Genomic DNA, 9,773 nt, shown 5'->3' on the forward strand with positions numbered 1-9,773 from the left:
TTACCTATGTGTGTGGCGCATGGCGCAAATTATACAGAACGGTTCTTTGTGCTACTGGCATTTGGCAGAACTTTGTAACCGTACCAGGATCTTCACATTAAGTCGGCCTACGTTTGGTCACTTTTGTTTAGATTTTTCGCAAATGTTACAGCCTGAGTGCAGCCTAATAGAATCTGTTAGACTGTTACTTTAAATTTTTGAACCATCTGAATAACTGGAAGATAAAATCATGGGCTCCAGAGCTTCTTTGCATTTGCAAGATGACGAAATCACCGCAATTCAACAAGAAACTGGATGTAAGTAAAATGCAGTTTGACACATTAGTGCCAGGATAACCAGTTAGTCTATTTAGAAAAACGCTCAGTAGACGAATGATTTGAGCGCTGGCCTCGGAATAAAGAAAATGTGGTTCTTGTTATACAAACCATCTATTGTGGTTCTTGCTGCTGTTCAGTGATCCTGATGGACATTACTACATTCGGGCAGCACTAATAAAAAATAAAAATAAAAAAATCTTTGACATTCGGAATTTGCACAAAAGCTAGCTCAGGATAACGGGGCTTGAGTGATAAGGAATCACTGCCGGATTTAAGTCATGCAAAGGTTTTCTTCAATCCGAGGATAAAGATTAGGCTATTATACCATACACTTTAGCTTTATGAAACCAAGTCAACGTATGGTGACACTTTATTGCATTTTTTTTAATTGTAACGCTATTAATTTACTTTTATGTTTTTCAGTTTTACCAAATCAAATCATTCGTCTGTTCAGTCGTTTCACGTGTCTAGATAAAGAGCAAAATGGATTTCTGACGTAAGTTGGTAGGCCTATACATCAGGTAGCCTAATCTTGCCATGCTAAGTTAATGTGGCTATGTCTCTGATATGCCAAGTTTTCGGGTCTAGCATACAAGTGCACAACCGCAGGATGCCTTTGTATGCTAGACACCAGCTACTCAAATGGTGACGTCATCTGGTTGTGCTCTTGGATGCTAAAACCAAATTTTTTACCATGGGATGGTGTTTTATTCTGTTTAATGGTCCTTGAGATGAATCTATTGAGTAATTCCTAGAGTCATAATTCTCAATTTGAACATAAAAATTCTAGTACTTGACCATATCAGGTAAATAAACCAGAATGAGGCTTCACAAGACTGGGTGCTTAAACTTTGTGGCTTTATTGGTCAGTGCATGTACAGTTGGGAGTTCACTTAAAGTCAAGCTTTGTTGAGAAGCACTTTCTTTACTTCATATGAAGGCTGGTGTTTTTAAATAAGAAGAATCCCAGTGTTTCACGTCATGCCATAAGTTTTGCAAGAAATCCAAACTACAGAATTAATAAAATTGTATGAAAAACACCCACCCCACCACTAAACGGTCACAAGAGCAGACTTAGAATATTTGTAAAATGGCAATTTTGCCTAGAATTTATGGCAAGAATTTCTCGATTTTATGAGAGTTTTAAGTATACAAGACCTTTAAGCCATTATTTGTTTTGCACATATTCATTAACCAGTTACTGTGTAATTTATACTTATCATAATTTTAAACTGAACTTCGACTAACGTCAATATCAATGGACATATAATTTGCTGAATGCTACTAAACCAAAGTTTCATTTTGATGTAATTTTTAAAACTAATTAACAAACTAACATTTTGTATCAATTAAAAATATTTTTTCTAGTTTTGGTCATTGTCTACCGTTATGCACATACGCGCTTGAGCACTGCTTTTTACATCTAAATTGTTTCTTTAGGGGAATTGCAACTTTTTTTGGAGCTGGATTGCTTAATGCACTTAAAATATGCTCAAATCACTTAAAATGCAATTTTATTATGCAGAAGAGACGACTTTTCAAGAATCCCAGAATTCGCGATCAACCCCCTCGCACAAAGAATAGTGGATACTTTTTTTGTGGAGAGGTATTGCATCAGGACACTGCAGTGAAGCAAAAACCTGAAACTATAATTGAAAACATGGCAGGAAGCCACACTACGACTTTTTTGCGTAACACAGCAAGACAAGTGATATATTTCTTTATAACAAGTTGCATTTGATTTCAGTGAAGACCATCTCAACTTTCGCCAGTTTATGAGAACTTTGGCACATTTCCGACCGTGCACGCCGAAGACTCCTCACGAGGCTTTGAACAGCCGGGACAACAAGTTGAGATGTGAGAAAATTTAGAGTTGCTTTTGAACAGTTACTTCTTCACTAATCCGCTGACTTTTTACATTGCAGTTGTCTTTTCGATGTATGATTATGACCACGACAACAAAATATCAAAGGAAGAATTATTGCAGGTAGTCTTCTGTACCAAGCATCAAATGATCTATAATTATGGCTCCTAATACTTGATCAAAATAGTTTTAACAAAAGTTTAATAAAAAATAGTTTTGCAAATAGCAAAAACTAAAAAGTATGAAACTTATTTATGTCAGATCCTGAAGCTATTGGTGGGATCTAACATAAGCAAGGAACAGTTGTCACATATTGCTGAAAGAACTCTTCTTGAATCGGACAAAAACAACGACAGAAATATCACGTTCGACGAATTTAAAACGGTGAGATTTTGTTTAGTTCAAGTTTCAGTTTCAAATGTTTTTTGTTGCTCATTTTCAAACATTTTTTCTGTACCACTGAATATTCTTTAATTTATTAGGTGATGAGTCGAACTGAGATTGATCATAAAATGAGCGTTCGATTTCTTGACTGAGCGTAGTACGAGGAATCTGCATCTTCTTCGTCTTCATGTTAAAATATGTCATTATTAATGTTTTTATCCGTTCTTCATTAATTCTTCCCTGCACCTTTGTGTGATGATGATCCGTTACTTGTACAAAGACCTATGCGTGATGACTGATGACATGCCCACAGTATTATATGACATGATCATAATCCTCACAAACTGCCTACAATGGCTGGAAAGATGTGCTATAGACTAATCTTGCGATACTGTGTTGTTTGTGAACTCAACCTATATGTGATAATAGAATCAAAAGTTGTAAAATATTTGTGTCTTTATTACAAGCTGCTGCTGACCATAGGTAGCAGACGAAGCTTAGAAGCACCAGGTTAAATAATGCGTGTCAGAACACAAGGAGAAGAAATTCTGACAAAGCGGTGAAGTGCTTCTTTGACAATGAGCTTTTCCACCCCCTCGTACTATACAGTTTCAAACACACTCAAAATATTGCACAGATAAGCAATGCTTATTAAGCATGCTTTATACTTCTGGGGCTTCGAGATGGGATATATTTGAAATACAAGAACAATAAATATACTGCCAATCTAAATAAAAATCTATAAAACTCGAACGTTGCTTCAGGCAAGCAAATCGTCACTTGCCACGTTGGTATCTCAGGGGTCTTGCTTCATTTTCTTCAAGAAATCTTCATCGTGGGCTTCAGGTGTGTAAGTGAGCAGAACCACCATGACCCACATGTGGAGCAGTGCCTAGATGGAAGGAAATGTTTGGATCACTGCTCGTATGATTTGGATAATGCTGCATTTTTCACTTCATTTATACTCGTAAAAACACTTTATACTACACCAGGGGCCAAGAGATTAGTTTGTCTGACACGTCTCACTGTGCCACAAATCGGCTTATTGTATTGTAGCCTATTAACACAAAGCGCGTATTCTGTTCCACATATCCACGTCTTAAATATATCAGCCAGAGCAGAATTATATCTAAAGTATTAAAATTACAACAGACCAACGTTAAAGACCAAACCTACCATATATACAAGAACAAAGAGTCTTGCAGGAGGATATCTCTTGAGGAAGACGCCCAGTCGAATGCTGAAAACAAAGAACGGAATTAGCACGAAAACAAAATCGTGTTTCAACGATCGAGAACTGCAGCCGTGATACCTGAATCGATCAAGGGCAGAAGCGGCCTGTCGGACTTTTCCAACGACTCCTTTGTCTGGCCCACCTGGTAAGAACTCCGGGATGTGTGATGTCATCTTGTTGCGGTTACGAGTGATGTCATCATCGTCAATGCTCAAATTAACGTGATTCCCAGTTTCTTGACTCAATCTCTTCACCTGACCCTGCAGTTGATAAATCAAAATAATTCAAACAAAGCTCAAAATATCTGAAATGATTCGATCATAACCCAGTGTTTAGGTTGCAACAAACTTCATATTATCCATTGTGATACGTTACAATTGGTCACCTCCATTCTTTCCAGTTGTAATATTAAGGAACTCTTCTCGGCTGAAAGTGTCTCTACAAGCGACTGCTTCTGTATCACAGCTTCCGTCAGTTGCCGCAATCGAGACTCAAGTTCGCCCTCTTGTGGTGTGCTTTGACTTCTTAGTTTTAACTAAAAGTTTAATGATCTATCAATGGTTTGGTCTATTATTGTCGATCCGATCAAAGAATGAGTTTAACAGCTGCACCAACATCGACATCATATTTATGTGAATCCTTGCTCACCTGATTCCGGAGTCTTTCAATCTCCACATCCTTGTCTCTCATCCTCTCCTGGTTCATGGTCCGGGATCTCAGGTTCTCCTCACGATCCCGCCTCATGTCTTCCTGCAATCTTCGAAGTTCCAACTCCATGTCGTGACGCAGCCTCGTCTCCTCATCATTGTTTCCTCGCAGCTCATTAACTTCCTCCTGCATCGTCGCTTGCTCCTGCTGGAATTGCTGCTCCATCTCCTGCAAATAGAAATTGATAAACCACCCAAGAAAACTGCTTCTTCCTCGGATGCGGGAGACCATTCAGAGGAGAGAGAAGCAAATTAAATCAAGGACGTGTGGAAAGACAATTTGTAAAATATTAAAGAAATAAACTTAAGAATTACAACAAGAATGTGAATAAATTAATACCTGGTACTCCATCCTCAGATTGCTGATTTCAATCCGAGAAGATCTGACGTCTTCCCGAGCCTCATCTCTCTCCTGCTTGATCTCCTCCAGTTCGAGGGATGCGAGCGTGGAAGAAGTCATCTCGGTTTCACTGCTCCCCTTGAGGCTTGAAATTAAACGCTCCTTTGACTGTAAATCAAGAAGCGCCGAACATAACAAAGACGGATGAAATTTGATATTCAAACAAAACATATCCTGGTTATCATGCCTGGAGTATCCTTGTGGCCTTTTGCTTGTAATCGACCAGCTCCTTTCTTGAGGCGGACAATTCATTTTGCAAACTCCTAATCTCTTTGGACAAGTTATCTAACTTTTCTGCAATTTAGCACAACATCATGAGATTTAGTTATGAGCATGAAAAGGGATCGCAAAAAATTTACTTTTTTCAGTTTGTCGGTCTCGCTCTGATTGCTGAAACGACTCCACAACTTTTTTTGCTTCCCTTTCCTGGCGACTTTGCAGTTCTAGTATTTCTTGTCGAGAATTGCTGGAAAAAGTGAGCATTGAGTCATTTCTTTGTAACCAACAGCACCAGAACTTTCACAGTTATGCTCAATAACCAAGACCATTGTAAGCCGACCACACTGCAGGAGTTGAAGAATATGCATGCTACCTGTGGGCCACACGTTCTTGGTTTAAGGAACTTTCCGCATCGCTGAGTCTGATTCGAAGTTCCTCTATCGCCCTCGTGTGCATGCCAGTCCCCTCACTTTGATCCGTCAAAATCCTGCCAAACAAATGGTGACAAAATTGATGCTCAGAGTTACTCGTCCACAAACATTAGTTGGAATTTACCCACCACAGCACCTTACCTCTCATTTTTCGATCGCAATTCCTTTGTCAGTTTTTGCTCTGATTTTAAATACTGCTCAGTTTCCGTTAATTTCATGTTCAAGGCTGTCACCTGAGTATTTTTCACTTTTAGCTCTTCGATTAAGTCGTCGCAGTGATTTTGAAGATCGGAGTGAGACTGTTGAAAATCTGAATACAGCAGGAAATGACATTTTGTAAACATAAAACATCTAAAGCTTAAAGGTATACATGATAAAGCAACTACAACTAACATAGATACCGTCTTTTATCTTTCTGTTTCTTTCTGTGATTTGCCGAAGCTCCTGATGCAGAGCTGATATTTCGTTCCTTAGAAGTTTGTTTTCCATAGAAAGATCAGAAGACGACTCCTGAGAGTTGGTTGACGGGGAATCTCGATCAGACTTTGAAGCAAGACTCCCGACCATCTCAAACTCACTCTCCGATGCAGTCGAGTCCGTTAGCAGCGTGACAACATCTTTATTGGAGCGAAATAAGTGACGGTACCGTATAAATATATTTAACCACAAGGTCGATGGTTAACTTAGTACTATATATATAGCATAAAACTATTTTGGAGTATAGAAAAACATAAAGGAATGATAACTGTGTTCCGCAAATACCCAAATTCCTCTGCAATCTGTTTTGGTCGATGCACAACGTCCCATAGTCCACCAAGTTTTAAGTTCTTTCATAAACGGATAAAAAACCATTTTGCAGGAATTACTTGGTTATCGTCTTATATAATAGCTAGCACCAATTTGAACCTGAGCACTTTTTTATCGGTAGAAATAATAAACGATCAACGCAGAGACAAATATTTTGAAAACGTTAAGGGTTTAAAATTTTTGTGTTTTCTTATCTTCGCATCTGCTACATGAATGTAGATAATGTTTTGAAAATGTAAGAAAGCTTAAATTTAATTACATGAGGCCAGAAACTAAAACAACCATCTTTGTTAACTTTGCAATTGGCCGAAATTGTTTCCAAATTTTTTGCAAAAAACGCAGAAAAATGTGCTTGGCAGGAGCATTAGATTAAGACAAAAATTATACAACAAAGGCACGAAATCAATATTAATTATATACCGCTCCACAAGTTGTATTAAAACATGATTTCTTTTAAAGTGACAAACAAACTAGGCTCAGTGACCAGTGAGACAACACGGACCTGGTTCTGAAATAGATTCATGATGCTCAGATGTACTAGATCCGTTTTCTGAGATCTTCCTTCCGCTCTTCTTTGAGTTCAAGGAGTCGTAACTTGAACTGCGAGATATTCCAATTATTGACGGGGCAACTGTGGGATCCTTTGGCAATTGTGTGGTTTGGGTTGAAAGCGGAGAAATCGTTTTCAAGGAACTCTTGACAAGTTGTTTCGACCTTGGAGTCACCGGGGTACTTTTCGGCTTGGCCAATTTCTCACTGTTGTTCAGAAAATCAAAGAGAGCATCATCAGAGCTTTTCGACGAACTTGCTCGTTCAACTTCTCTTCGAAGTGTCTGTGCTTTTGCTCGAGATAACTGCTGCGGCTGATCCAGATCACCACCTTCTGGCTTTGATCCGGAATGATGACTTTTGGGGTTTTCACCCATCCGGGAACTGTCAGTGGACTTGTCTGCTTGAAGCTCAGATGCTTTAGAGATAGCAACTGCAGCCGATTGATCAATGTTGGTCAACAAAGATTCAGCTTTCCCAGCTAAGTCGCTAATATTTGTAAGCCAGGACATTTTGAATCATAAACCTTGGAAAAGGTCCAGCGGACTTGTAATTGTTTATAGCTTACAAAAACACTGCACACCTGTACACTTATTTCAATGCAATAATTGGCAGACTAGAAAGCAGAAGCTGGAAATGTAAACTTTCTCGTATTAGTAAAACATCAAACTGTAAAATGAAAATAAAAAATTTTCTTTTAAAAACAATACACAGAGCATACAAATTTATTGGCAATATCTAATAATAACAGCAAGACACATCACAAGCGAGACAAGAAGATGATGGATGGAAGCTGTAATAACAGCAATGTTTACTCCCTAAAGCTTTCGACTGCTAGACTAGGTCTTATGACAACTTAACGTTTTTGCAATGCAACCCTACAGACACATTGTCGGCTTTGTAATGTAGCACTTAGAGCATTAGAATTGTAATTAAGCGATCTTATTTAACAATCCAAAATGTTACACCATAGTTGTAATGCTCTTGGGCAAGACAATAACAAAGCTTAATTCTGTTTGGTCATCTTGGCTAACACTCAACAGCGTCAGACTTAAAAAAGATGAAAAAAAATAGTCTCGCGTCTTAAAAACTCCACTCAGGCCACAGGATGTTGGTAGGCAGAGCACAAGTAATGACTAATGAGAAATCATTATGATGCTCATTGAGTTTAAATAAAAACTTTCCTCAGTCCGAGGAGAAAGATTTATGACAACTTACCAAACCACAAGCCTGCCAAAGAGGAAGTACAATGTATAACCACCCATTGTTGAAGAACGGCAACTACACCCAAGACTTTTACCAGCACTGTAAGATGCAATCTTTAAAAAGTGGGTCATTCGTTTATGCTCTATGTTTATTCAACTTTAAGACAAAAAAGACCAGGGCGTTTATATTTTAATAGAAATTGTATTTTTACTGCAAAAAAAGGAGTCCGCAGGCTTTGGATTAAGCCTTCATTGCAGACTACAAAATATGCCTGCCGGTGACTAGTGCACACCGATTTTGGCCTTCATGCAATACATCTCGTCAAAATGTGCCATTATTTCCAGTCTGGATATAACCAGTGACGTGTGGTCAGTGAGACAGTGCCTCACTTGCCGAAGCAAAGTTAAAATTTCGAAGTGATGGTTATCGTAATATAACGTTATTTGCAAAAAAAGTAGTCCATTTTTCATGCTTTGATTAGTTGTGCCATGCTTACTATTTGTACTTAAATTTTTTTGCATCAAGCAATTATTGGCAATCAAGATCTTACTTTAGAAAGTTTCATAAACTGTATAATGCGTGACTTTTTCCTCGGCAAAAATCCACTTGAAAACAAGCTACAGTGAATGCTATTTGAGACATGTCGCAGATGTGACGTCACGCTTGAATGTTTTTATTCGCCAAGGAAACATGCGCATTGCAAATTTGTTTTCAACGTACAACTGTAACTGTACAATTTTAAGTAAAATGGAGAAAGATTTAGTATAAAACCTGGATAATGTTGTTTTAAAAATAAACCTTTTAGATTTTGGTATAAGTGGCCGTGCAACCATGCTTGTTACTATCAGCAGTGAGCCAGACTAGGCTAGAACGTTTACCGTTTTAGGGTGAGAAATCTCCAAGGTGACAAAATAACCATTCTATGAGCAATTAATTTTATCTTCACGCACTTAGCAAACTATCTGGGCATGCAATGAGCAAAGTAACATGATCAGCATTTCATGCCCCTTCAAGCTTTGTCAGTTTTTTCCCTGCACATTGGCGCATGCGATGACAAATTACACAGAACTTTAGTGATTTTAAATAACTTCATTTAATACTAATAACGTAAACCAAATAACATGTTTATGCAAATCAGCCGCCAGCAAAGCTTAGCTTCAGGGTAGAGCCCAATGCAGTTGCATCTCTTGCATTAGTCTAAGGCCGTGGTTGGCAATAATCGCCATTGAGATAAAAAGACTACGTAAGTTGTTGCAAGATAAAGAATGCAAAAAATTCACAGAGGGCTTTGTACAAAAGATAGGCACATAGATTTCATTCACAAATTAATGTGAAAACGTGTTGCAAATTTTTATTAGTAGGATACTGTTATTGTTTTCTACTGAATTAACATCATTGCAAACAGATCTCTGAAAACTGGATAAAGGTCACCTCACGTCACTGGATATAACCACTATAGTTCGTATCGATTTTACACGCCATTAACATTATCAATTATATGCATATCATATCAATCAATGTATGTTTCAATGGTATTTATCTAAAGAGCAAAACAGCCTACTTGCACAAATTTTGCAAAATCTACCTGTAAGCTAGCTTCTATACACCATGACTGCAAAAGACCAATACAAACAAGAAAAGAAGTTTAGGATTAA

At 38.0% G+C, this 9,773-nt stretch overlaps 2 protein-coding genes across 2 annotated transcripts; one reads left to right on the plus strand and one right to left on the minus strand.

Annotated features, from left to right (window-relative positions):
* Positions 1–137: 137 nt before the first annotated feature.
* On the plus strand, positions 138–3,011 carry LOC143462592 (calcineurin B homologous protein 1-like). The gene is made up of 7 exons (XM_076960819.1): positions 138–296; positions 741–813; positions 1,843–1,923; positions 2,065–2,174; positions 2,243–2,304; positions 2,443–2,565; positions 2,664–3,011. Exons 1-7 carry the CDS (start codon positions 230–232, stop codon positions 2,715–2,717), a joined length of 570 nt encoding a protein of 189 aa, XP_076816934.1. The 5' UTR covers positions 138–229; the 3' UTR covers positions 2,718–3,011.
* Positions 3,006–7,575, minus strand: LOC143462591 (golgin subfamily A member 5-like). The gene is made up of 12 exons (XM_076960818.1): positions 6,866–7,575; positions 5,958–6,173; positions 5,698–5,866; positions 5,499–5,612; positions 5,266–5,372; positions 5,094–5,200; positions 4,847–5,014; positions 4,448–4,675; positions 4,185–4,334; positions 3,878–4,059; positions 3,742–3,805; positions 3,006–3,457 (listed from the first exon to the last, which is right to left on the minus strand). Exons 1-12 carry the CDS (start codon positions 7,422–7,424, stop codon positions 3,362–3,364), a joined length of 2,160 nt encoding a protein of 719 aa, XP_076816933.1. The 5' UTR covers positions 7,425–7,575; the 3' UTR covers positions 3,006–3,361.
* Between the last annotated feature and the right edge of the window lie 2,198 nt (positions 7,576–9,773).

This window comes from Clavelina lepadiformis, chromosome 6 (genome assembly GCF_947623445.1).
Source record: "Clavelina lepadiformis chromosome 6, kaClaLepa1.1, whole genome shotgun sequence".
NCBI classification, from domain to species: Eukaryota; Metazoa; Chordata; class Ascidiacea; order Aplousobranchia; family Clavelinidae; genus Clavelina; species Clavelina lepadiformis.